Here is a 27,787-nt window from a genome sequence, read left to right as displayed (position 1 = left end):
TTTGTATTTTTAGTAGAGATGGGGTTTTATCATGTTGGCCAGGTTAGTCTCAAACTCCTGACCTCAAATGATCTGCCTGAATCAGCCTCCCAAAGTGCTGGGATTACAGGCATGAGCCACCACGCTCGGCCAAGAATTGTTTCATTTTAAAGGAGAATGTCTGTTGCCATCCAAAGGGACTCTTGGTAGAGCTCTGTGGAAGAGGCCAAGGAATGAGAGGATATGGTAAGTCTAGGAGAGGCATCCTAGAATTTTCAAATCACTCTGCAGAGGAGGATAACTAATTATCACATGGGACAGGACAGTCCTCACCTTGACTGGGGGCAAAAAAAAAAAAAAAAAAAAAAAAGAGCTTTGCTGAAAAGCGAAAGCTAGAAATAACTTATCAGTAAGACAATGAATATATTAAGTTATGTAGTGGAATTCTATATAGTAACGCAAATAAATGCGTTAAAGCTAAATGATCAACACAAATTTAAAAAATATAATGGGTGAAAACACAAGTTGTAGTACATATATATTTTATAATATAGTAATTCATACAATATACCATAAAGTATAATATATATTTTAAAATAATAAAATTAATGCTACATATTGTTTATAGATACCTACATATGTAGGAATAGCATTAAATTATGGAGAATAATGAACAAATACAGAAGGTCATTCTCTTTGGGAGGGAAACGAGGCTGAGCAGGGACCCAGGGGCTTCAACTTTATCTATAATGTCTCATTCCTTAAAAAGCACCTGGAGTAAGTATGGCAAAATATTAAGACTGCATAAAGCTGGATGGTGACTACAAATGTATTATTCATATTGTCTCTATACTTTTGTTTTTTAAATACGTCCTTAAAAAGTCAAAGACAATGACACATTGGGCTCACAGGATGTCCGTCGGATCCTTTCCCCACCAGGGCATATCCCAAAAAGGAAATCCATTCTATGGAGATGTCGTTTAGTAGCTGGATAATCTCCTTACACCTCTCATAGGATTACATATGTAAAACACTTTTCAGGTCATTGAATACATGATGCTTGTTAGAGGTGGGGGCAGATATCATGATCAGTTTTAGTGGCTCTCCCCCTGCCCAAACTGTAGCTACTGGAGCTATCCTGTGAGAGTATAGGGTCTGCTTCTGCTTTTGAGGGACATTCAGGGCTGCCGCTGCTCTTCCCTCTTTTGCACCAGCTGAGAGATTTCCTACTCACTGAACTCCCCTAGAAGGGGATGCTTGGTAGGCAGGACACTCAGCATGTACCACACTGAGAGGCTACGTGTCCCCGTCGTGACCCTACTCTTGGGAGAACCAGGAGATCTAGATATAGCCTTGAATGAGGCACAATCCTACTTCCAGCCTTGGTTTCTCATTTGCAAAATAAGGGAGATAAGCAAATATTTACAGTCCCTTCCCAGTTGTAACATTTTCATCCTATTCAGTTGCTTGACTAAATGGTTCAGAAGGGGACAAAGCCCAATGCAAACAGCTAAACCAGGATTGGGGATTCTGTACAATTTTCCATAATCCACATTCTTTCTCCTGTTCCTACAGGAAGCAGATATTTGATTAGATTTCATGTGACTGATAATCTCTGCCAAAGCAAAGCTTCCCTTAACAACTGAGGCAAAAAATGTTTTGAGTTCATTCCCCACCATCACCCCTGAAGGCACAGCACATTTTTGAAAGCATACTCACACTGGAGCAGAGGTTCTTTGCCTTTTAGGTAGAGCTTAATCGCTTCTAACTGAGACAGATGGCGGTGCTCAGGGTGTAGGTCAGTGTTGCAGTAGGACCTAAGAACATGACATGGCCCAAAACAAGAGCATGTCAATATTTACAGCATCTGCTTCCTTTGCCTTGGAATCAGGAAAACTGGGCAAGGGAGCACAAACCATGTGGAATCAAAGAGGGCAATGAAGGATGCCATGGTCAAGGAGGGATGGTTTAATTCTTACCATTCATCTGCCAAGGACACATCGGGATGTTCTAAGTCATGCAGGCCTGGGGGTCAAGGAGAAGGGGTTCATGAATAAGTACCACTCCCCCAGTCCTCCTGTGTGCTTCAAATATTCTAGGGTAGGGCTGTGGGGTGGGTTAAGGGTAGACATCAACCTTAAGGGACCTGCCTTGGAGCAGGGACTCTGAGGAAAATAAACGAGTTCCCTTCCAGGCAGGACTCTCTCCCCATCTCTACCTCACTCAGCCCAGCACTGCCACCTTCCCTGGCTGTTCATCCCAGGAAAACCTTAACCCCTTGAAGATAGAGGATATACAAATGAGTCCGGAGGGAGAAGCTTAACAGGACTGTTAGAAACACTGTCTCTGGTGCTCCATTTAGTCCGAGTTGGGAACTGGGCTAGGCCATTGACCTCCTGTGTGATGTCAACAGGTTATTTTACTTCTCTAAACGTCAGTTTCTTCATGTGAAAAGCAGGAATAATAGTCCCTAATTGATGTGTGGTTGTGAGGGTGAAGTCATAGGTTGAACAATATGAAGTCGTCAATACTCAACTGTTTCTGAGCCGCAAAGATTGCTAGTTGTTACAGGATCCTAAGGGAAAACGGTCATCCGCCTGGGAAGGAAACTAGGGGAGCTGGGGCTTGCATGGAATCTGGGAGTTTTAACAGAAGGTTCCAGACCATCCTAACTCTGCAAGGATAACTGTTTCATTGCACTTTCACATGGCTTGATCTTAATGGGTTATCAGCAGACATACACTTCTCAATGATGACCTCGGGAACTCCCATGATGCTTATAGCCTGTTTTGGGAAGTTAGTTTCTTAAATGACTGATAGTATCTTACTGCACTCAGGACTCCAGTTTCCTTCTCAAACACAAATCTATAAAAGAAGTAGCAAAATACTAGACCTATCACACAATTCTGCTTGATTTTACAGAAAGTAGAGAATACATTAGAATGAACATCATTGCATATGATCCAAGTGGGCATACCCACGCTCCAACACCTACAGGCTGAATGACCTTGGGGATGTCATGTCAGCTCTTTTGAGTTATATCTACCATGAGATACAAGTAATACTGCATAATTCACAAGTGCCAGAAAACAGTTAAATGGGACAGGGATTAGTCCCTAGTGCAATCCATCTATCTGTGCAGCCTTTCTTCTTTTTTTCCTTTCCTTCTTCCCAACCAAACAACTTTCCTTCCTTCCTTTTGCCCTCCTCCCATTCCTTCCTTTCTTCCATACTTTCACTGAGCATCTGCTATATGCCAGGTATGATTCTAGGCCCTGAGAATACAGCAGTGAAAAAACAAAACAAAAATTACCGCCTTCACTGTATTTAATTTCTAGTGGCAGAAAAGAGATAGTAAATTATATTAAAATTTAACTTTAGAGAATATCAGATGGTAGCAAGGGCTAAAAAGGAAAAGAGAACATGGAACAAGAACAGGGAGGACCAAGAGATAAGGAGGGTTGAAGGGAGAAAGAAAGAGAGAGAGAGAGAGATTCCATTGTAACTATGGAGGTCAGGAAAGGCTTCACTGAGAAAGTGACCTGAATGAGGAAAGGAAGAGTCATGTAGGTGGCAGGAAGGATGCTCATGGCAGAAGGAATAACAAGTGCAAAGGCCCTGAGAAGGGACTGTACCTTCCCAGAAAACTGGGTTTAGAGTGTCAAGTCTTTTTCTAGTTGCAGTTCCCATCCTCCCAACCTCATTCACAAAATCGTCTCTGGCTATATTTCACAGGACCTATAAATGACACTCAGAAAAGATGAGATCTATCGGGAAGATCTTTTTGACTGCTTCTTCTCTGGGTTCCTAGGGCACCAAGGAAATTTAATTGTTTTCTAATTCTCTCACCTCTGACATTGGTCCTTCTGATAACAATCATATCCACTGATGACTGGAACTGTTGACAATAATGACATAAGCTCTAATTTGTTGAACAATTATCATGTGCAATACACATAAAAGATACAAAGTGGCCAGGCGCGGTGGCTCACACCTGTAACCCCAGCACTTTCGGAGGCCGAGGAAGGCGGATCACGAGGTCAGGAGTTCGAGACCAGCCTAACCAACATGGTGAAACCCTGTCTCTACTAAAAATACAAAAATTAGCTGGGCGTGGTGGCATGCTCCAGTAATCCCAGCTACTCAGGAGGCTGAGGCAGGAGAATCACCTGAACCCAGGAGATGGTGGAGGTTGCAGTGAGCTGAGATCACACCATTGCACTCCAGCCTGAGCAACAGAGCAAGACTCCATCACAAACAAACAAAAAAAAAGATACTAAGTGTTGAAAAAGATTAAAAGATTCATAAGAGAAACAATTTCAGCAGGTAGAATTATAGCCCACACCTTCAATCTTGGTAATGACTTTTTATATTTTTTAGCAAAAGCTACCTATTTGCCACCTTTGTAATCTCTGGCACTGGCAAAGCCTGTGGAAAATTCCTACATTCTGTAGGCAGTTATTCCTTATTGAAGATCCTATAGAAGTATGGTTGCCAACCCCAAGGAACTCCTTCCCTCTCCAAGAACAGAAGAGAACAATAACACACCATGGCTCCTAGAGAGATGACAAGATCCTCTACTATTTGGCCCAAGGGGAAGCAGCTTTCTTAAGTTCTATTACTCAGCAAAGCTGGCAGGATTGTCAGTCTTTTTATTTACAGAGGACCAACAGAGAGAGGAAGATATGACCTCATTTGGGTGGATAAGCAGCCACTCTCCCCCTTGCTAAGGATTTGAGCTAATTTCTTGCACAGTGGTTACAATTAGCTCTGAAATTCTATGTGACGGCTTAGCCTCACAGCTGTGGAACATACAGGAAGATAGTGACTGAAAAAGAATCCAAAAGACAATGCAAAACAACTGTGTTTATCTGTGTCTCCATGCATGTGTGTATGTGTGTGTGTGAGACAGACAGAGAGGAAGGGAGGGACAGGCCCATGTATTGAGGATTGACCAAGGGAGCAGACCCATGAGAGGCAGTTAATCTCTTAATAACCTCTCCTATTGTTCTGACCATGAGTTGTTTCTTCAGCTTGACCTCACATGGCTTAGACATGAATTTTCTGGCTTCATGGGCAGTGATGTCCATAGAGCCAACATGGCCCACAGAGGCAGAAAATTCTAGAAGTGAAAACATGATCCTGAAAACACATCCTGCAGAGTGTCTTGCTCAAGTCACAGAGTTGCCTGTGTTCTCTGGCATGTCTCTGGGAAGAGAGACCACATGGTTAGCTCTTTGGTGGGCACACTCTGGGTTGTGCCCAGCTCACAGTGAGCCTCTCTACTCTCCCTTCTGCCCCTATACGATCTCACAAGCACTTGGGAAGCACAAACCAACATCCCTGAAACAACACGGGCAGGGACCATTGGCAGTAAATCAGAGGCTATCTAGGGGTTTGGCGTCTCAGGGAATGTCCATCTCCTTCCTCACACCCTGTGGCATCATCTGAGGGCGCCATGGATGGCCCAGCTTCTGGAAACTCACCACATACATGTGTAATCAGTTCCGACCAATTAAAACTTTGCTTATAATTGACCTTCCCATTCCTGGCTGTCCTCCCTAAAGACATCCAGAAAGACTACTGTTCTGGGCCCACTCCTTCTCTGTGGACATGCAAAACCTAATGACCTGCAAGTGAGTCACTCAAGGCCACTCAGGGAGTGGTGCCCTTCAGAAACAATGTCCACCACCCCTGTGAGCTCCTAATGCTGGGACAGGTAACCTCTCTGAACTACTAGGGAGCTGGCAGATGAAAAGGATAGCACGTGTGACAGCAATTTTAAAATTTAAAGAGCTATAACAACTGCTCCTGTTTACTGAGAGTTTACTGTGCCTCTGTGCTTTATGAAGATAAGAGGGTCTGGGAACTTCAAGGTGCTACTTACTCCCTCTGACCTATGTAAATCATTTAAATGGTCACATTTCCCTTTGGGCCAGGGCTGCCATGAAACACAAGTGAAATACGTGGCTCAACTGTGTAGGAGAGACTAAGGCTCTCATATCTCTGTTTTCATGGTTTTCCCTGGGCATGAGTTATTTCATAAATTTGTATTTCTCCCAAGTACTGATTTTTATGTATGAGAAGAATATAGTTGAGGGATGATTCCCATTTACTGATACTCTGCTTTCATCCACAATGCTGTTGACTATGAGTAACTCACAGTCAACAGCACTGTGGATGAAAGCAGAATATAAGTAAATTAAATCACAACCATGAATCGGAACTCCTGCCATTCTGAAATCTAGGCACACCAGGGAAGAAGAAAAGTATTAAGAATATCAAGTACGCATTCGTTTGAGTGGAATGTCCAAGGGACTGGTCACAGGTGCGGACAGATGAACAAGTTCTTCAGCTAACTCAATAGCTAGCTCCCGAGCTTTCCTCCCACACCAAAGGATAAGACGAGCCAGGCAGTATCTTACCTTCTTCGATGGTTACATTCCCTCGGAAGAAATATTTCCCATGACCTCTGGAAAGCGCCACACCTAAACTGTGCAGACAGACAAAGCAAATCTTGAAATCCCTGGCATCGACTCGAATAGACTTGTGGGCTAACATTTTTTAATTTTCCATTTTTCACATTTCCATTTTATGATCTGTCAACAATTTTTCCAACCGTTTACTTTCAAAACCCCACTGATTATCACTGGTGTTGGTTTTTCTTAGGTTCAATCAGCTGCTTCAAAGTAATTTCTGATTGGAAATGCCAGCAGCAATTGGCTACTCCTTGTGTTTTCAGAGTTGTGGCAAACTGCTCGCCCTTCCAGCAAGCCCGTCTTTCAGATGCCCTCCCAAGGACCATGAGCCCTGCTCTTTATACACCCTTGCCCTGCATTCAGCCAGAGATGGGTCTCTCCAGCCCCTAGACTTTGGGACGCGGGAAATTGACCCCTTCTCAAGGGCAAAAACAAAAACTTCCACTACTACATGAGTGTAACCACATTACTGTGTTGCAGGCTTCTTTGCCCAATCCTCTCCCTAGTCTAATAGGTTTTTCACACTCACTGGCTTGATTTAAGATCCATTCCGTTTTTATCAAAAGCAAGAGACTATGTTTTTAAAACATAGTCCCTTACGTTAGAGAGACTATTTGGCAAACCCACTTAGCAGCTCATGTGGTCCTTATTTGCTCCTGGTTCCACATGGAATCCACCCATGATCCTTGGCAGTTTAGGACAACAATGCTAGAATTTATTTTTCAGATTATTCTACAGTCAGTAAACTCCTTCTCTCCTTAGCTCTGAGACGCCAGTTCAGGAATATGAAGCTGGCTTACTGAAATAATTTTTTACGAAATGAATCACAACACTAAGTTAATAGTAGTGGGAGACTTTAGAATGCTACATACACATCTGAAAGCAGCCAATGAGGCAAAGCCATTTTTCAGGACTGTTACAAAGAGAAACAACAGGATTCAAAAGTAGACAAGCACACAAGGACAGTTCAGAGAAATGGAAACAGAGGCACAACATGTAGGGATGGATATGCCACCTCCAGGTTTGAAGGATTGTTTTTTTGGTCATGGAAATAAAAGGTGAAATGGAACTCACAAAGCAGCAAGTTCAATGGTTAAGGACCCTGGTAACCCTCTGCACTTGTCTTCACCCTTAGCGGGAACCCCCAAAGCATATTTGCTTGACAATGAGATGCAAAGCCATGGCAGATTGAGTGAGTTCTCCTAGGTGAGCCTGAACCATCTCCCCCTCTTCTGGAAAACAAAAGCAGCCTGGGAAAAGCCCCTTCCTCACTCTTTCCAGCCTTTTGGCAGGGTGTTTGGTTATCTTCAGATGATGAGCTCTGAGAGTGTCAGCAGGTTTTGTACAAACACAACTGATGGGTCTGATGGAATGTCCATGTATTATGGTCAGCTCTACCTGAAAGGAGTACCCTTGATGTCTGTATAATAGTAGTCATTTGTCATCACCAAAACCCGTTTCTAGATTGAAAAAAAAAAAAGTCGTAGAGAAAAGAAAACATGGTTAGTCTGCTAAGTGACGTCTTCAGAAATAAATAAAAATAAATGGACACACTATGATCAGGTTAACAGTACTACATGAATCTTGTTTGAGATAAGTAAAGACAAGAGAAAAATGATCTCAGCGAAAGATATTTATTCCAGATATAGCTTTCAAAGCTAATTTTTCACAGTGGTTTGTTTTAAATTAAGCAGCAAAAATGTTTGAGAAAAATGTACCCCTTTGTCCACTGTCTTCTTCACCTCCATGGAAAACTTCCCCGTCTTTCGATTCACCATAGCATTTCTCAACTAAAATAATAAAAGAAAAGTGTGTTAGTTCTTCCCTGGGTTATCATGTAATCTGGACATCTTGCATCCTCAGTGTGCAGTGGAGCCTCCATATTGAACTTACACCTCGAAAACAGAGCTTCTGAAGAATAAAACACCCAACTGCTCATGTACAATGGGAGACAGGCTAACAACAATAAATAAATGACCTTCATCTTTAATTTGGGGAGCTCGTGTAAACTTCAGGACAATAACAAAAGAGCCTTGACAATACTGATGAATCCCGGGAGTCAGAGAGTGAACTCCTGGAGACCCGCTAAAATGCCGAGCAAGAATGTCTCTGGGGACAAGGTACGTTTTCAAAAAGGGTACTGATTTGTCATGGAGAAATCACTTTTCAAAACATAATCGAGTTAAAGACGTTTTCCTACACAGTAGTTAAAAAGAAGAAGAAGAAAAAAAAAGGCCAAGCATTTGGAAGACAGGGGTTAGCCTTTCCTAAGATGAATCATCTTTAAATGCTCTCTGAGAAATCTGGGCCAATTAATAATGACCTTGCTGATGAGGCAGTGAACAGGAGCGACCCTGTATCTGATTTTTGGAGGTCCTGTTTAGGAGCAGCGAGCCTGGCTCTCCTCCCCCACCCCCAGCTGACCTCATCTAATTACATGTGGCCCTTCCATGAGTTCAGAGGAGGACAGCAGACGCAGTGATGAAAGATGTGCCGTCATGGGCACCAAGGCAAGACGACAGAGAAGGCCAGTTAATGGAATAGGAGCAAACGCTGACATGCCACAGCCTGTCAGGAAAGGCTCTCTCCCCACCCCTCTCTTGTCTTTTTCATCTTTTCCCCTCTTTTCTCCTTTGAGGAGCTTGAGTAAGATCTGGCCGGTAGAAAACTGCAACACTAGCAAGCAACCTAAATTTGATTCGAGGCTGTCTAGATTTGGGTTTGCATTCTCATCTTCTGTGTGAGTGAGTAAAGGCATAATTTCTAGCTGGAGGCATGTATAAAATAAAACATATATTTTACTCTAGATATTTTTTTAACAACACATAATAGGCATTTCTGGAAATATTTTCCCATTTTAACTTTTGTGGTTTTGGACAGGGAGAGCTGGTCCTAATTAAGTCTACTTTCTAACTTTTAAGAACGGCTCGATTTATCTTTAACATGGTTTTCATTTTTCCTCTTTCTGGTGCCTGCCTAAAGCCATTTGGGACCTTCTCCTCTCACATTCCCCAGGCAAACTAGAGATTAGGTAAGCCTCGCTGTGTCTCCATGCCACCCCACCCCCAACTCCCAGTAGCACAGAACAATCAACATGGGGGTCTGGGAGCGTCCAAGGCCAGGGTCACTGATGCCTCCTTTAGTCTTGCCCTTTTCTTAAATCATAACGAAAACAGGTTATATTATTGAACCTACTTGTGAAGCAGGATGGCACTGTAGTTAAGGAATGGACTCTGGAGCCAGAGCTTTATGATCTTGGGTATCTCGATCACTTACCATCTCTGTGACTCAGTTTCCTCTTCTGAAAAATGGAACTAATGCCAGCACCCATCTCATTAAGTTGTAGTGAAGACTGACGAGTCAATATTTAGAAGAGTGTCTGGTGCCCCTAAGCACTCAATACATGCTAGCTATCCTCCATCATCATCAACACCACAGTCAACAGTATCTGTATCATCGTCATCCTCATTACCATCTTCCTCATTTTCACTTAGTATCAGACACCTTTCAGTAGCTTAAAGCATCAGGATTCGGACTTGAGTTTGCTTGAGGCAGATGCCCAAGCTCAATGTTTTCCAAACTGTTTTGACTTTGAGCCATGTAAGAAATACATCTTACTCTGATGAGCCCCTCTCTATCTCCTATTTTAGTAGATTTCGTTGCTATGTTGCTCATGAACCCTCTCCTCCAACTCCCCACATTGAAAACTGCTGCTCTTAACTGCCTGTAGGTTTGCATAGACTGAAAAGGAGACAGCCCCAGGTAAAGAGGTAAACCACGATATCAATGTTCAAGTTTTGCCACTGACACAAGCCAGCTGTCCCGTGACCTCTCTGTGGCTCACTTTCTTCCTGTTTCCTTCATTCTGTCTAAAGTGTTCATGAGTGAGGACTCCCAGACCCCAGGGATCCTGTCAGGGGCTATAAAAACGGACATCAGATTCTATGAAATTCGGATACTACTGAGAGATACTGTTTACTGAGCTCTTACTGGGCTCTTACTGTGTGTCAGGCACAGATTTTAAACCCCTCAAACTTATATTCTGAGGTGCTGTTATTATCTCCATTTTACAGGTGGAGAAATAGGCACAGATAAGAAGTTTGCCCAGGGTAACGAGGCCTCTGCCTCTTGAGCCCATGCTCTTAACCTCTGCTTCCCAAATCAGAAGAGAAAGCACTTGGACAACATTAAATATTTTATAGCATTAATATAAAAATCATATATTATTTCTGAGCTTTTTAAAAACCAAATAAAATGTTTTAACAATTGACCACGTCATAGTCTGAGGTCCCAACTTCCTGGCAGACTCTTCTACAAGCTCTAAGTACTATGATCTCGGGTTGACGGGAAGGTAGTTTTCTGTCCTCCTTGCCAGAGGAGGAAAGGGAGTTTGATGACTTAATAGACTGCCCTGTGAGAATACAGTACTGTGAGGCTGGAACATTCTAGAAATGTCACTTTTTTATCTTAGGAGGCTGCAGCTTGAGAAGAGGAGCAACTTGCCCAGAATCACAGTGAGTGGCACCCCTAGGTTGTAAGACGGCAGAGGAGTCCTAAGCACAGGACAAAGTGATGGGGAAGAGCAATGCAATCGGTCCCCACCTAGGGCGGGGAGGGCATGATGTTCACTGCTTTGAACTTGCCACTGTCTGGATTTACAACAGTGAACAACTGGAAAAATGCAAATGGCCTGGCAGAGGAAAATTTCCAAACAAGTTTTGATGTGCCCATATGTTAGCATATTATGTAGTCATTAAAAACCCCATGTGCAGCTGTTCAACTTAACACATAGTCAGAGAAAGGCAAATTAAAACATCAGTGGCATACCTTGATATTTCCATATCGGATATCAAGCATTCGCAAGTGTGGTAATGCAGTGGACATTAAAGCAGCTTGTACCACAGTGTACTCAATAAAATAAAAGGTAAAATCTCCTCAAGCTGAAAATACTCATCTGGCGACAGTGATCAGCCTCTCCACTCTCTGGGAACCACCCTTTCCCCTGGGCCCTGCATTGTCCAGTTCAGATGTGCTTCTCCAGAGCCCCTGGTGAATGTGTCTCTCTTCTGCAGTGCTGAAGCAGAAGCTCCTTGGATAACCACTCAAAGCACCCACTTTCCTGCCAACCTCGTTACAGCTGGAAGCCATGTTTCCTGTTTCATTGTTAGCCTGCTACTCTGACCAGCCATGTTACAGCTCATTAAGGAAGCTTTCCCCAGAGATTCACTGGCCACCTTAAGTTGTGTGTATGATTATGGAATGATAGCTCGTGCTCCTAATGGTGGCTCTCTGTCCACATTAGAACGTGAGCCTCACCTTTTCTGGTGCACAGGCAGCCTGCATTTCTAAGCCCCTAATGACATGCAACCACAGAGAAGCTGGCAGTTTAAAGAGGAAGGGAGACACAGTGGATCAACAGGTCTGTCATTCCCAAGCAAGCATTCAACCAGCGTAGGAAAACAGACTTGAGCATGGAGAACCTGCAAAACATTCTCTCTCTCTTCCTCCTCCCCTATGTGTCAGTTTGGGTTTGGAGGGGGTGGGGGAGTGTTGTGCTTAGTTTGGGTGTCCAGAGCTCAAGCATGAGCTGGAGAGACACTCTGGGAAGGGTATAAAAAAGAATCAAATAAATGGACTAAGGTCTCAGAAATATGTCCCAGGAAAAAGGCTTTTTTGCCTTATAGGGCTTCGGGCAAAAAAGACTCCGGAGAAATTTTCCATCAGAGTCATCATGGGTATGAAGCAATGTAGTTGCCTAGAGGGTAGTAGGGGAAAAAAGGCTTTTACCACAACGGAAGGGATTGTAGTTAGATTCAAAGTAGCATCTATGGGGCAGTATTCACAACAATACCATGCAGACAAACATCTGTTTAGCAGCTACTATGTGCGAGGCACTCCCTATCTTTTCTGCACCCCCAGAGGAGGATAACCCATATACTATGCGTCACTGAAATAGGGTCTTCAAGGACTCCTGGACTCAAGGACTTAAGGGCTCTCTCCATGGAATATCCAAGTGTCAAGAGCACGGCTCTGTGGGCCAGGCTGCCTGAGTTGGAATCCACACTCTATGTCCTTAGGCCATTACATCCATTCTCTGCCTCAGTTTCCTCACCTGTAAAATGGAGATAAAACACCCATTTCATAGGTTCACTGTGATAAATAAATAAGATCACTCACGAACTTAGAATGGTACTGGTGTACAGGAAGAGCTAATATATGGCAGTTATTATTTTTATGAGTTTTTTTCTATTAATAGATATAATCACATTCAATGTGGAAAGCTTGGGAATGACTGGAAGTTAATAGGAACAAAACAAAAAAATCACCCTCAATTCCTTGTGCCATCTCTGAGAATTTATAACCAAAGGATAAACGCTATTTTTAAGATAATTTTCCCTTCCCAGAGGGGATCTACACTGGCAATTCAGACCGGGCTATGCATGTCTCAAAATCCCCTGCTGGCACATGGGTCCGCCAAAGATCTGCCCTACTTATTGTATTCCTGCCCTGATGCCTAACTCATCCTGCAGAGTGGGACAGAAGTCCTGCTCATACTGCTATAAATAGTTTTAAATTGTTGTCTTTTTTTCTTTTAATTTTAGCCAGTCTATTTTATATACATTGTAACAGTATATATGAACTTACTTCATTTTTGGAAGTATGCAGGTTATAACTGTGGTTATTAAATTCAGGAGCCTACTTCCTAGAGAAGTAGAACTCACCTTCCAAGAAATTCTCTGCATCTGGGCAGACTCTACTGCTTCTTCCTCAGTGGGCTGTGCTTACATGGTCTTTCCTAGATTTCAACCTAAACCCTGTCCTCTGCTACTCAGGTGCAAATCCCAAGGCCCAGCACATGGATATGTGAGATTTTGTGCAGACTTCACAATGATGCTTTCTGTAGATTCCAGAATTCTCCAATTAGTGACGTGCAAATCCCCAGGAGAGAAATGGTGGTTTGGGTTTTCCCAAGTCAAATATATTGATAGAGAAGGAATTCACATTCCAAATGCACCATACTCCAAGGCGACAAGATAAGAGACTCAAACCAAAGACATAACCAGAGACCAACTTGTGCAGAACAAAAGCACTGGACTTGCTTGAGATGTCCAACTCTGAAGTTGGACAGACAGAACGCAGTCCTGGGTGTCATGTGGAGGTGAAGAACACACACGTGAGGCTGCGAATCCAATGCCTGCAGCTCCAACGAGAAAGCAAAGTAGGATGAGGAGATACAAAGTGTTCCCAAACTGTGATTACTAAAGGAGACATTCGCTCACTGAAAATTAGCTGGGGCACAGGTGATGACTGGAGTGAGCTGAGTCATACATCTCTTCAAGTGGCATGGAAAAAGGGAGACGATTCAGTGAGGTCACAAACAAGCAAACAAAAAAAAATAAATCAACAGATAAAGTGAAGAAGGAAGAGGAAGGGCAACAATGGAAAGTCCCCTCCGAAGATTCATAGCAACTGTAAATCCACAGGACATTCATTCATGACAGGGTCCCCTGAGGACTGATGAGGTCAGAATAATACTAACAATGGCTATCACTTGTAGAATGCTTACTTACTCCCCAGAACAGTGCAAGTACTTCTCTGTTTTTCAATCCATTAATCCATTTAATCCTCAGAACAGCTCTATGAGGTGGGGACAACTACCATCACACTCATTTTCTTGGGGAAAAGTAAAACAAAGAACACAAAATAAAAACTGAAGTCTAGAGAAGCATAATCACTCACCCAAGACAAACATCCGGCAAGCAGCGAAGGTGGGATTTGAACCTGGCAGGAGTCTAAAACCTGAGTGGCACTCCTCACAATTGTGCTAAGCCAGGGTGGGCACATTAGGTGCAGGACAATCCTAAGAACTGACCGGATCCTTGTGACAGTGTTTAAGGAATAAGAAGATAGAAAACTCGACCATGCTATTGAGCTGACACTATGTCAGCTCATTGGCTTGCGGGGAAAAGGGTATGGAGGAGGAAGGAGCTTTTATCAAATGGCAAAGTTATTTTGTCTAAACTTGGGTTTAAGTAGACTTAGAGCAGATGAAGAAGAAAAGAGGCTAAATTTCTAAAACAGGTATGGCTCTCACATTTTACCGGCAAGGATGAAAATGAGAGATTTATGCTAGTTGAGCTGGTGACAAAGTGCAGAGGGTGTGGAAAGAAGGAAAGCTGCAGCGGAAGCACTGTGATGCTGGCCCCATGTTCTGGAAGGCATGAGAACCCAGTCTGGGCTTTCAAATGGTTCTCCTCAACATCCCTTTGGAGAGTAGGATGCAGTGAGAGATGGAAACAATGCCAACTCAACAGTGGAACTTAAGAAAGGACCCTAGACGAATCTGGGAGGGTAGGGCAGAGAAACGTGGCCTCAGCACAGACACACTCTTAGAAAAAGTGAAGAGGAGGGACCCAGATGGAAACACCTGGGAAGTTATGATTTAATTAAGGAGAGTCCACCTGGATTCACACAAAGGCAGCCGTGTCTAACAAATCTGATTTATTGAGGAAGTACCAAGAAGACCTGACAAGGTTAAATCATGGGTATAAGGAGAGCTTTTGATAGAGCACCAAAGGCTGAATCTACGTGGGGAAAAAGCATGGGGTGCAATTGCAGCAAGGCCAGAGCAGAATGAAAGGCTGGGAAGGTACAGGAAATGGGCAGCCGACCAAGCAGGAGAAAAGTGAGCCTGCAGAGCCCTGGGCTGTACTGTGAAAACAAGGGCTGTGCCAATGAGGTCCTGACAGGTGAATTCTTGCTGCCCAGGAACCTGCCTGCTTGGCCTGCAGGCACCCTGACTTTGCACCAGGCAGAGCCTGCTGTTGCCCAGCCAGGTTCCACTAAAGATGTCAGGGGCCATCCACTGCACTGGGAAGAAGGCTGGAGTCATCAGCTGCAGAGGGGACCAGCGTCCGCCGGGGGATGGTTTTAGTAGACGGCACAAGCAGCTGGAGTGGCTGGCCTGTCTGCAACTGGTCCGACTGACCGGCTGAAGAGTTATAAAACTCCACGCATGGTACAAAGGCCCATTGTCTCTACGTCCCTCTGGTAGCCAGGTGTCCCTTCAGTGGGCCTCTTGGCCAACTCCTGGGATCGCCCCCAGGTACAGAAGTGGGTACAATGCAGCTCCTTCTCCACGAGGCCTGAAAACAAATCACTTACCACGTCATCTCGGTCTTCCCATTCCACCTCAGAGAGGTCAACGCTACTATAGTTAGGTTTCCTTCGCTTTTTTCCTTCTTCGTACTAGCAAGGGGAAGAAGAAAAAGAAAAGAAAAACAAAAGTCCATGAAGTCATCAGCCAGGGCAATCTTTACCTTCCCAAGTCCTGTTTCATGGACAGGACTTGGGAGTGGACCGATGAGGGTGAGAAGCCCAGCAGGGTGACAGTCCTAGGGACTTTTAATGACAGGAAAGCCAAGGTCAGATGCCTCTAAACATTTGCTCCAAGTTGGGAGTAGAAAAGTTAACTCTTTGCTTGATATGAATTTACCTTGTAGACTTCTTGGTTTCCAAAACACCAGATGCAAAGGAAAATTTGTCCCCTCCTTGAATGGGGGGCGTGTGTGTGTGTGTGTGTGTGTGTGTGTGTGTGTGTGTGTGTGTGTACACATAAATGGTATACATGTAAACAATGTAAATTCTGTAAATCATAGCAGACTAGTTAGCAGTTGGATTTGTCTTCCCATTGAATGGTGTGTGTGTGTGTGTGTATCCCAAAGCTGCTAAAACTCAATCCGTGATACAAGAAAGGGCTTCTTACTTACATTTACCAAAAAATCTAGTCATATCCCCCTATACTTTATAATTCTCTCTCCTCTACCTTTTGTCTCAAACCTACCCGTACTCCTTAGCTAGGAAGCAAAAGCACTGATCTCCACAGCTGGGGCTGGGCTCAGCATGCTGGTGGCATTTTGCAGACACACAGAACCATCTATTCGCTGTCACACTGGCCACAGCAGTACTGAACTAAGCATGGCTCCTTTACCTGGAGTAGATGAGGGTATTGGGAATCACAGCCAGATGTAATGGCTGTTAGGGCATTTCTCCGGAAAAGCTGATGAGTGCATGAATAACTGGGGAAGTGGTTTTAGTTTTCTTCCCTAAATCATTGGTGTTAGTCACCCTGCAAGCCTACCATTTTATCGACCGGACGTTCTTGTGTCTGGACATTCTTGTGTCTTGAGGCCTTTCATGCTGGTTGTGGGGTGTTTATAATGTAGGAAAGTCTGCCCTCTGCTGCAGGCTAAGGATTAGCAACCCCTTTACACGTTCATCAGTTACGGTTAATGGCACATTGGAAAAATATATATGCACGTATACTGCTTTCTTTTTCACTTTTCTCTCCAGCTTGGTCATCTTTTGATTTAATTGGAAAGTTCTAACTGAGATACAGGGTCAGTCTAACTGTTTTAAGACCCCAAAACTATAGGTTGCCATTTTGGACACTGATCAGCTACTATGGAGACAGGTGCTGAGGCCACACTGGGCATGAAGGAGAAAACTGCCACCCATATGTTGAACCAGACAAGTGTAAACTGACCCCCAGGGGGATGAGGGGAGGGCCAGAAGGGGTCGATCTTGCATCACTGTGGTGCCAAACAGGGCCAAGTGTCCACGCATGCACTCTTTTCTTACCTGTCAACTGCATTTCAGGAACTCTGTGAACTCTCTGGAGACTCCCCCTCCTCACCACTACCTAGGATGGTGCCTAGCCTCCTATGGCCAGTGGGCTCTTACCACCCTGATCAACGGTGAGCCCACCCCACTACTCTTAGGTTTTCAATTAACAGACATTCACAGTCAGTTTTATGACATCAGATCCACTCCAGATGAAGGGGAAGGAAAGTGGTTCCCTCAGAAGCCACTGTAAACAATAGCAGATTAGCAGTTGGATCTTGTTAAGGACAGTTCCTGTGTGCATGGAAGCCCTGGTCTTTGTGAGATGCAGTCTTGGGCTGAACAGAAAAGAACAGCAACGAGGTCAACTGGAGTTGTCAGCAGCGGTGCCTTGCCCCTCAGCGTGGAGGAGTGCGGGGCAGGGATAGTCGTGTCCCCCTGAGGACTCAGAGTCAGACAGTCATTCTGGACCTCTGTTACCTAAGAACCATTACTGAGAACTATTAGGTACCCCAGAAACTCACACAACCCAGATCCTGAACTTCACAGGCAGAACTTTCATAATTTCTTGGGTAGCTTGATACTGGATCTAAACTGTCTATTTTGAGGAAGTTCTTTCTTTGGTCACTTCAAAGTGCTTCTTTATTCATTTATTCAATGCACATTTATTGTACACCTACTAAGTGCAAGGCACTAAAGACACAAAGTCAATTAAACAGTGCTTCATTCTTTCCCAAGGACTTACTTGTGGTTTATCCTTCTTAATTCTGCTTCTTTAAGGTCAATTTATTGCCCATAATGCATTTGGGAAAACAGGTTCTCACAAGTTAAATAAATTAAATCACAAGTTAAATAAGATCGCATAGCTTGTATGGTAGAGGACACCCCACCCAACACCAGCCTCTGTCAAATTTTCATGTCTAAGCCTCATGTTATTTCAACCACTGTTAAAGAGCTTTGAAAAAAGACTACAAGCTCCAGAGCAACAAATGTTCCTTTGTCCTCAAAGTGTCCATGTGTCTTTTTCAGAGGAGAAGGTCACAGTGGCTCTGCCGTGTCACACCACTCACATCACATTGGGTGTGTGATCCTGAGCCAAGTATCCAGCTACTCCAAGCTTCCGTCATCAGTTACGAAATGGGTAAAAACAATAGTACCTCCATGGCAAAGAAAGGTTGAGAGTATTAAATGAAATATTGTATGTAAAATGGCAAACACATTCCCAGACACAGTAAAATATTTTAATATTCAGCTAGCAAGATTCCTGAGAGTCATGCATTTTGTGGAATGACACAGGCTCATTGAATAAAATTGGCTAATATCTCATTTTCCTGAAATGAAGAAGACCATTCAATAATTTTACTGGTCACCATTCTGCAAACCATAGGCAGACAGAAGCTGTTTGTTGACTATGACGGTGTCAGACAATCACATTCATATGTCTCTGCCTGGTGTGTAGCTTACAAGTTTGAACTGAAGACTCTCCTGGCAGAAAATTCATACCTGCGCTAAAGAACCCAAGTCATTTTAGATGGTATTTGGCAAAGGTGGAATCAGCAGAGAATTCTTGACTTCTGATCCTCCCCAAATGTCTTTATTCATTTTTTATAATCTCTCAATAAATACAGTATATTTCACCAAAAAGGTATTCAAGATACTTGGAATGATTAGAGAGTGATGGAATAAAAGATTTCCCATCATACTAGCCCATGAGCCACCATATTCCAGCAAGTCTCTAGTCTAATTTCATGGCAAGATACAGATCAGGGGTAGGGATACTTCCTCTGGAACACTGTTTAAGAATGCCCTTCTACAATGTCTGCTTAGCCAGGTACGTAAAATGGGTATGAAACATTTTTCATTTGGGTCTTTTCTAGAGAATAAGCTCCTTTAGAATATAAACAGTCATGCAGCAGAGTGATTAATTTGAGTGAGAAAAGGAAAAGTCAGTGGGCTGTTGCATAGATATAACAGGCCAAGAGCTATGAGACAACTCTAATGTACTAAGCCTAAATCCACCTACCTCTTTTCCCCTACTGAGAAACTACATTAAAAGGCCAGAGAGTGGCACTCCATTAGGAAGGTTCCCATGCTTTGGCCTGCCACCACCCATTCCCCCATGTTTTCCAGGTTAATCACCTCGGTTTTCCTGTAGGGAACTCCTTGGGCACCACTCCCATTAAGCATAATTCTAGTGAAGGTACAACCATCCTTCATGTGGCCTGATCAGTGGGAGAGGCCCACATCGCTCCAGGATGTCACTGGTTCAGAGGTGGGTACATAACCCATGCAAATTCAAGTAAGATTCAAGAGATTCAATTTGGGATGCATTCCTGGATTTATCCAGGAAAAAAGGTGTTGCTAAGGTGCCAGGATGGGAGCTTGGAATAGCTCATGGCCATCTCTGCCACTACTTGGAGAGAGTCTTCCTGGGCATGAAGCCAGTGCAGGGAAAGCAGAGAAAAGATATGAAGAGAGTCCTGAAAATGTGGTGTGTGCACCTGGATCAGGCTGTACCTGAAATCCTTGGATGTTTCATGTACCAATACTTTATCTCCATATTATCTCCCTTCCCTTTTAAAGGCCTTTTTTTCTTTTTTTTTAAAGCTGGCTTAGATCTTAAGCATTGAGTAGTCAACAGAATTCCAACTTGTATATATTTAGTGCCTTTATTTTTTTCTTTTCAAATGAATGGCTTTTAAAGTACATGTTATGTGAAGTATTCACAAACACTGGTGCTTCCATGATTATTGAGGAACATGTGATTTATAAAATGCCTCACTGTATTCCAAGATACACGATTGTGTCTGGGCACAGTTGATCTCTCCTTGCCTACTCCCCCTCGCCCCTCACCCCCAGGAGTGACAGAAAAAGAACTAAATTCTCAAATGTCCAACTCCCATGCCCAATCTCCCTTCTCCCACGCAGTTTTAAAAGGGGACAAATCCCAGGTCCCTCGGCTCCACCACTTCTTCTTCTTCTGCGTGAGGAGTTGGTTACCGGGGCCTAAGCATCGTGTATGGCATTTGTTAGTGTATCTATAATCTGTAACTTCCTTTGAAAATGTGATTAACTAATTGCAAACGGTTTCCAAAGGTTTATAAACAGATACTTTGAGAGCCACAGGTAGGTTTGTAGTTTTTGGTGCCTGTTTTATGAAAAAAATCTGTGGGGGAGAATTTAATAAGGAAAGATATTCTGTGCTATGAAATACTTTGAGGTGGAGTTTCAAATAGAGGCCAGATGTGGGGAACACACAAACAAGCCCTTGGCCTAGCAGGATGGGACGAGAGGGCACTCATCCGAGGAGCAAGCTGGAACCAGGACTTGCCTGCGGCACAGAGCCTTCCCGGCCATATTTAATGGTCTGGATACCAGCACCCTTTTGCGTTACCTACAGACTGACTTTGGAAGCACAGTGGGCTGGGCCAAGATGATGGCCATGTTGATTTAAATAAAACAAAAACCCTTTGCTCTTTGTGTGTTCTGGGAAAGGCCAGAGGAAATCAGCTGTACACATCCATGCAGCCTCTGTGGAACAAATATTGTGTGTGCTAATAATTGATAATCTATATGTGCCACTCCATGCTGCCAACAGGAAGGAAGGGGATGGGGTGGGAGAGGAAGAAACTTTGCCCAAAGCTAATGCCATCTGGACATGGGGTGTGCCCGAGGGCTGACAGCCAGCGATTATCTGGGGCAGATGTTTCTCTCCCAGGCAGCCGCAGTCCTCAGCTGGTGAAGACCTTTACCACTTCCTCTGAAGCCCTGTGTCTTCTCTCCTCCCCAAGGCTCAAGGGACCATTTCAGGAGAAGGGATGTAGGTACGCCTTACTCCTCCATATGCAAGAGATAAGGACCAATGGCCACAGGGCACTTCATTCCTTCACTCACTCATCCATTCTTTCCCTCATTCACTCATTTGTTCATCTACATATTCCAAAATACTGTTGGACACCTAATATTTCTCAGGCTCTGTGCCAGGCCTGGGCAAGCCTTGGAGGGCATGGAAAAGCACCCAGGGAGAATGAGCTCCCACCCTCATGTTCTTGATCCCAATTCACTACCAGTGAATCAGGCTTCATCAAGGGAACCCATTGAGAAGGGTGCTTAAAGCCAGGGTCCTGGAGTCAGACTATGATTCTAATCAGTTCTACATGCTGTGTGGTCTGGGGCTAGGTGTGCACGTCTCTGTGCCTCACTTTCCTCATTTTCCTTATCCGTAAGATGGAGGTACGGGCACTCAGCTTACAGTGCTGCACTAAGAAGCAAATGGGTATAAACATGGTTTAGCAAGGAGCCCAGCACATCCAGTGTCTTAATAAATATGGCCTGAAAACACGCCCATTTGGCCAGTACCAATGGCTGATACTGACTGATGAGATGCAGCAGCCCCTGCCCCCATGCAGCTCACCCCTAGGGAGGAAGTTCCTTCACAGGTAAAGGGAGTTCATAACAGTATCTTGTTTATAAATAGCCCTATTCCTTTAAGGAGGTTGTTCGACCTGACTTGGTGCTGATTTGTCTCAAGGTCAAGGCGAAGGCCAGAGGGGCCTGTGGCAGAGTGAGGGCCTCCTCCCCTTTGATTCCATGTTGCCAGCTGCACATCAAGGCCTCTGGTTGCAACAGACTCAGAGGAGGTGGCCCCGGGGAAAGGCAGCCCCAGTGGCCTCTGTCAGCCCCTACTCCCTTGGGGATCAGTAGCGGGAAGGTGGGGGGCATGAAGTCACAATCTAAGTACTTTGAGAGAGTTACAATCTAAGTACTTTGGGCATTTGGTGTTTCCTTACTTTCCCCCTCTTATCCACGTAATAACTGCTCATTGTTGAAAATTTGGAAAATAATGAAAAGTATACAAAGTGAAAAGTATATTGCCCTTACTAACACCACACCGGCGTCGGCACCTGCCATTCTGCTCTCTTTCCCAAAGGGTAAAAGTACTTTGAATCAGTTACTGTTTTCACTTTTCAAAGTTCATTGTTTTCCTAAAAAGTAATTTATAAAATGTAGTAACTAATCTTGTTCTGCTTTCCAAGTGACTGCCTTTAGAAAAGAATAAAAAAGCGATTATTCCCCCGCTGGGCAGTTTCCCCCTGCACTTCCCATCATTCGTCATGAAGGTGAATGTTTCTGGTGCCAGGCTTTGTGCTAACAGCGGTACGTGTCTCGTTTCATTTTCACAACTCCAGGTGAGGGATAACTGCTTCAGAGATGGGAAAACGCAGCACCCAGGAAGGGCGGGTCACGTGGTGACATGGCTGACAGGCAGCAGCATCGTGGTGCAGCCGGCCCAACCTCGTTTCTGAGCCTGTGGTCTGGTGGTCACCGGCCCTCGGCACTGCCTCACCTGAGGTGCTCTTCTCCTGGCTAATGCAGGTCCTTGGTTCAGGTGGCAACTGCTGATGGGACTGGACCCAGAAGACTCATTAACAGTCACAGAATCACACTGGCAGTCAAATCCCACTAGCCGGTCTTGTCTCTGTTACCAGCTGACTCATTTGGCCTGCCCTGAAACCGAGCTTGGTGGCCAGGGATAGGAGAAGCAGTGTCAGATTAAGAACACCTAGGCCAAGGCCAGGCACAGTGGCTCACGCCTGTAATCCCAGCACTTTCGGAGGCTGAGGCGGGTCTGGAGTTTGAGACCAGCCTGGCCAACACGGCAAAAACCCATCTCTACCAAAAAACACAAAAATTAGCTGAGCGTAGTGGTGTGTGCCGTAGTCCTAGCTACTCTGGAGGTTGAGGCACAAAAATTGCTTGAAACTGGGAGGCGGAGGTTGCAGTGAGCTGAGATTGCACCACTGCACTCCAGCCTGGGCGACAGAGAGAGACTGTCTTGGAAAAAAAAAAAAAAAAAAGAACACCTACAATAAACTGAGTGGCTGCAGTGAGTTAAGTAGCAATATGCTGATGCCCAACTTACAATATCTTACTCAATTTCACCAATATCCATCTCAGGGCCTCAGGGAACCCTTGTGGTATGGGAGGATATCATTTCAGCTCGGATTTCCACTGAAATGGTGCTGTCTCTTTGGATGTGTGACTCCCTGATAGCCCAGATTTCTCTAGACAAGATGCCCAATGGGATGACATAGACATTATGCCAAGAGAAAAATGCCAGTGAGCCTCTATTCGGAGATGCAATCTTACATGTCACGGAAAGATGAGAAGCCCAGATATACTGCAGAGAAAAAGGGTCATGAGGGTGTGTCAAAAACCAGCAGGAAGGTGGGAAGGAGGCAACGGGGCATGTCAAGACAACAAGCCCTTTCCTTTTTCTAAAAGGTACTGTGCTCTTATTAATTAATGTTTTTAAGCATCTCAAAGATGAAAAGTTGTATGTGCTCTCTTAGTATGATTACAAAATCCTTTTGATCGCTGTAAAACTAAAACAGCTTTGGTATTTTAAAAAAAAAAACAACAACAATTAACAGGCTGCTTTGAAAACCTGAATGACCTTTATCTTAATCAGTGTCCTCTGGGTAGCCATGAGTCACACACAGCACTGTGCGTGGGGAGGAGGCGGCTTAGCCCACCACCGTTTTTGTAGGTCAAACACGCTTACCACACCGAGGCTGGATTTAAGCTCCCATTCTCAAAAAGCCAGTTGGTCTTGTAACAGCAAGCTAGACATAAAAATCAAAATAGTGCTGAGTAGTTGAGCTGGGAGGAACCTTTTGTGCCAGCAATGGGACAGAGAACAGGACACTCTGAAAGCAGGGAGGGAGAGTGGCAACTCCAGACCTCTGCTGTAGGTAAAGGAGTGACGCTGAGAAAAGAATGCTCCTCGGCAAAGAGGAAGGAACACACACAGACGGGCATGCAAAATAAAGATCCACGTGGGCACCCGGGGGCATCTGCTCTGATGAGCTGGAGCACTTAGAGGCAAACAAAACCATCTCTAAAGTCTCCTCGACAAAAGTTAAATGCAAGACAGCCTCCAAATAAATTTCAGACAGGGCTGCACTGAGTTCCCAAACATGGATATATGCCTTCTCCAAAGCCAAGTTCATAAAAGTTTTCAGAAACTGCTGTGTCATTAGAATATCCAGGGTAAAAAAGAGGACCTCTATAATTTGAAAGTATGTCTATGACATTTGGCAGGTAACTTTTTAAAAAATTTACAGAACTTTCTTTGACATTATTCCTTTGAGCAGTTGACCATATCAAAAGACTTTTGGGTATGTGGAGCCGTCAGACCGTTTTGAATATGAGGTACAATTAGGGACAACTAATGTATTCTAGTTTTGAAACTGCAAAAACATTGACTTTCTTTATTCACTCAAGTAAAATCTCAAAGTAGTATCCATCAACACTACAAAATGTTAACTTTTGAACGACGCCACGGCTAACCATCACGGAAGAGGGAGTTCTCTCTGTTGTTGGTTTTCCTCCTGTGGTCAGTAGTTCGGGTCCATTGACTCATATCCTGTCACCCCATTTCCAATGCCTCTCCTTAACTTAGTCCCTGGGGAGTGGACTCTAGTCTCACCATCTCAGAGATGGCTGAGGAACAGAGAGAGCCTTCAACTTCAGGTTTTTATGCTAAACGACAAGCAGGGCAGGAAGCTGGCAATGAATTTGCAAGTGAAGTTAATAAAGGGATGCAGGCAAGAGGGAAAGAAATTCTTTCTTCCAAGCCAACTGCCATTACCTGATTTATGCCTGTAATAGCATCAACCAACAACCAACGTCAGAATGCTGAGCCTTCATCACGTGTGTGTGCGTGTGTGTGTGTAATTTTATTTAGGGAGATGCTTGGTTTAATAGCTTTATTTTGTTTTGCTTTTCCTGCTAAAAATTGTTGAAGATACTTATGAAGGAAGAAAAGACATGAAGGGCTCCATCTTTGTGGCCACCTTCTCCATGAAAGAAATTTCTCAGATCCTTCCAGCTGAGTCTCTCTCCTTTCTCAAATGGGGTGGCCCTTCTTCTGCAACCCTCTGAGGATACTGTGCTTTACAGTATAAATATGTATGTGGCCACTCTGTACACATATGCTCTAAGCCCCAGCCATGTTCCGACTACCAAACTGAGCTGGTTCTCGTCCATCATTGGTCCATCCTCTCGACTGGATAGGTGATCCAGCAAAATACTCAGTTTTGATTTTGTGTGTCTGTGATTCTCAATTACAGTGATATGTCTTTTTAAAAATGTTTCTGGATGCATGCTGGTCTGAATAAACCCAAGAGAGCTCTGATGTGATTCATAACTCAGAGGACAGCCAAACGTCCCTTGCAAGACTGAGTTCTCTGGGTCTTATATTTGCCTGTGACCATGGAAACACACGCAGGAGCTGGAATGGGTGAGTATAATCAGAGAAAGTGGCAGTGAGCCAGGCAAAGCAAGCAGCACCCATCAACCTACCATGTCCATTGCTTCTATCTTCTAAATGTCTCTTGGAATTGGATCATATCAATCTTGCCATCAGCTTAGTGTCAGCCACTGTGATAGCTCTGCCCTTGATACAAGCAAGCATCCCCTAAGCGGTCTCCCTGCCTGTACTCTAACCCTTCCAATCCATTCTCCAGGGTCCAGCCAGAAAGATTCTTTCACAACCCAAATCAGATCATATCACTGCTTGGGATGGAATCCTCATAGCTCCTCATGTCCTAGATGATGGCACCCAACAGTCCAGAATTCCACAAGTCCCTGTGACTTGGCCTCTGCTTGCTGTTCTGGCCTCTTTCTCGCCACTCCCTGCCTCTCACTGTACTCCCCAGCTAGACTGAGCTGGCTGCTGAAAATGTCATCATTGTTCTTGCCTTCAGGCCTCTGCACATGCCACCCCATGTGCTCTGAATTCTCTTTACTCCAACTTAGGGTCGTGGTCAATTTCTGCTAACCCCTCAGGATTTCAACTCCTCTTGGAAGTCTGTCCTGACCTGGCCAGGCTAGGTCAGGTCAAGTCCTTCCCATACTCTCCTCAGCCTCCCATGGCCCTATCTCCCCAGCCATCACACTGTACTGCAAATTATTAGCGTACTTGCCTGTTTCCCCCACTAGGTCCTAAGCATCTTTGGTAAAAAGACTATTTCAGGTTCACCACTGGACCACATGCCTAGGACAGTGCCTGGCAAAGAACAGGTTCCCATGAATATGTGATGAATGAGTGGACCGAGTGAATGAACAAATTAGTCTATGTAGTCATTTAATAAACACATGCATAACTATGACCTATGTTTTTGGCCTGTTCTAGACGTTTTAGGAACATTAACTCATTTAACCCTCATCACAGTCTCATGTAGTAGGCACTATTTTTTTGTTCTCATTTTTCAGTGGAGGAAACTGAGGTCAGGAAGGTTAAGTAGCTTGGATGAATTTCAGCCCCAGAATCTGACCTCAGAGACTGCTCTGCTCCATAGAGAAACAGGCACTAGTGAGCCTCCCAGTCTGGAGCTGAAATCACTGCCCAGTGCCTACTTGAGATGTATCCTGAGGATGCAGGAAGGGGATGACAGCAAGGTGACCTACAGTCACCATTAACCAGGTCCCTAGAATTCCATACTGAGCAGAGCTGAGTTTGAAATCATTAACGCTCAAATGAATCTTCCCTTTAAATATATATGAACATAACATTTATATTTGTATTTCAGCCTGGATAAACATGGGCTTCATTAACTTGGGAGTCCAACCCCATATTGATGAAAAACCTGCAGCAATCCTGGGAGATAGATAAAAGTCCCAGCCCCTCCCAGTTACTACTAGATCCTCTTCCTGGAGTGCAGCTAGAGACTTAGAAACTCCAGGCGAGGCCCTTTAGGAGAAGCAGGCATTTGGAAGAATCAGAATATTTTAACTGGTTCTAATACGCAGGATACATTTCTAAAATCTCTACACTTCTTCACTGTGGAGAAGTAAAAATACTCTGTGATGTCTGTCAGCTTCTAAATATTCCAGATAAACCCTTGGTCTGACTTCTCTCCTCTTTCATCTGTTTCTATTTCCCATTCCCAAGGAATCCAGCTTAGCTCATTGGGCCAACCTTTCTGCTGGGCCACATTTCTGCCAAGCCAGGTCCCAGTCCCAATTTAAATCCAGCTTGAGCATTCCTTAGCAGAGGGATCCTTGGGCTGCCGATCTAATTTGGAATGTGTGTGTGTGTGTGTGTGTGTGTGTGTGTGTGTGCATCTACTTTCCAGATGATGTACTAAATTTGTCTCTTGCAGAGTGGGGCTTCAGCTCTGCCTGGGGTGAATTGCCTACCTTGATCTTATGGACTTTGGTATTATAGTCATTGGATTCAAAGGAGAGAAGCTGTCGTGGCTGCAGTAAATGTCCCCTTGACTTGCTCCTCAAGAGGCCCTTGCCCTTCCAGGAAGAGACAGGCATCAAAAGCATGGAATTTAAGACCTGAACCCAGAGGCTACCAGGTTGGAGCTGGTAGGTCAGTTTGTCATTTGGGATTTCTGTCCTTGGTTAGCTGGCACACAGAAGTGGCCAAGCCAATAAAAACCCCAGCAACAGGCCAAATAAATGCTCCCAGGGACAATCCTATCATGCTACATAATGGAGGGAGGGGGCCACTGGGGCAGGCATGGGGTAGACTCCATCTCTAGGAGAAACGGACAAGTGAGGCTGAGAAGAAGTTTCAGCAAAAACCTTGCCTGGCTTAGCCAAGCTCCTTCTTTGCCTCAAAATTCCAAATGTATTAGTGTTTCCCTTTGCCTAGCAACCTCCAGAGAGAATGTAAAAATGGCACCTGG

The 27,787-nt window shown here is 44.3% G+C and overlaps 1 protein-coding gene across 3 annotated transcripts in view; it reads right to left on the bottom strand.

Annotated features, from left to right (window-relative positions):
- CACNA2D3 (calcium voltage-gated channel auxiliary subunit alpha2delta 3) overlaps positions 1–27,787 on the bottom strand; it is a 939,729-nt gene that overhangs the window by 182,346 nt on the left and 729,596 nt on the right. For all 3 annotated transcript variants that reach the window (XM_031009416.3, XM_031009417.3, XM_055383540.2), the window contains 6 exons: positions 15,624–15,707; positions 8,177–8,248; positions 7,857–7,918; positions 6,405–6,472; positions 1,959–2,004; positions 1,699–1,796 (listed from right to left, as the gene is read on the bottom strand). In XM_031009416.3, coding sequence (XP_030865276.1) covers positions 1,699–1,796; positions 1,959–2,004; positions 6,405–6,472; positions 7,857–7,918; positions 8,177–8,248; positions 15,624–15,707 — 430 coding nt within the window. The remainder of the gene's footprint in view (positions 1–1,698; positions 1,797–1,958; positions 2,005–6,404; positions 6,473–7,856; positions 7,919–8,176; positions 8,249–15,623; positions 15,708–27,787) is intronic.

This window comes from Gorilla gorilla, chromosome 2 (genome assembly GCF_029281585.2).
Source record: "Gorilla gorilla gorilla isolate KB3781 chromosome 2, NHGRI_mGorGor1-v2.1_pri, whole genome shotgun sequence".
Taxonomy (NCBI): Eukaryota; Metazoa; Chordata; class Mammalia; order Primates; family Hominidae; genus Gorilla; species Gorilla gorilla.
This window is presented reverse-complemented; position numbering and strand designations above follow the sequence as displayed.